Raw genomic sequence first — 678 nt, forward strand, 5'->3', positions numbered from 1 at the left:
CACCATCAGACCCGCACGCTGGACTACGGCCACCTGCTGAGGCTCCTGGAGGACATGCAGGCGCACTGGGAGGAGGCAGCCTCGCTGCCCCCGGAGCAGGTGGGTCGGCTGAGGCCGCCCGCCGCCGCTCAAGGGAGTGGGGGGCGTGCCCGCCTGGTGCCAAGGCGGTGAGGAGCAGAGTTCCGCTCTCATGCGGGAGACAGCAAGTGCTCAGCAGTAAGGAGGTGGGCACACGTGTCGGAGTCACCCTGGGAGGGGGCTTACGGCGGGAACCTGGGAAGGCCACGAGGCAGCGATGGCCTGAGCCAGCAGATTTGGAGGCCCCGAGATGCCCCTGTGCGGTGAGGGGGCCACTGAGGCGGGGAAGGCCAGGGGGGAGACCGTGGGGTCGGGCGCACCGCAGGGAGGCCCCAGGTGGGTCCTCCTCGGGGCAGAGCGGCAGGCTGGGCTGGCCACGCGCGGGAAGGGCGCTGCAGGCCGAGGCAGCCAGGTGCTTCTCAGCATCCGCGAAGGACGGCGCTGCCGCCGGGCGCCCCCGGCTCTGAAGGGCCCTGACCCCCGCAGGAGAAGAGCCTGGCCGACAGCTTCTCCGCCTTCTTGGAGTTCGGGCTGCGGCTGCTGCGCCAGCTCCGAGACTACTTCCCAGCCACCAACAGCACGGCCGTCTACCGCCTGGAG

General features: G+C 71.2%; 1 protein-coding gene across 1 annotated transcript in view; it reads left to right on the plus strand.

Moving 5' to 3' along the window:
* The window catches only part of BAIAP3 (BAI1 associated protein 3), an 8,719-nt gene that overhangs the window by 4,146 nt on the left and 3,895 nt on the right, over window positions 1-678 (plus strand). Inside the window, exons 13-14 of the mRNA XM_008070325.2 lie at window positions 1-99; window positions 565-678. The exon at window positions 1-99 is cut by the window's left edge and continues 21 nt beyond it. Coding sequence (XP_008068516.1) covers window positions 1-99; window positions 565-678 — 213 coding nt within the window. The remainder of the gene's footprint in view (window positions 100-564) is intronic.

This window comes from Carlito syrichta, unplaced genomic scaffold (genome assembly GCF_000164805.1).
Source record: "Carlito syrichta isolate Samal-C Ts95f unplaced genomic scaffold, Tarsius_syrichta-2.0.1 Scaffold313344, whole genome shotgun sequence".
NCBI lineage: Eukaryota > Metazoa > Chordata > Mammalia > Primates > Tarsiidae > Carlito > Carlito syrichta.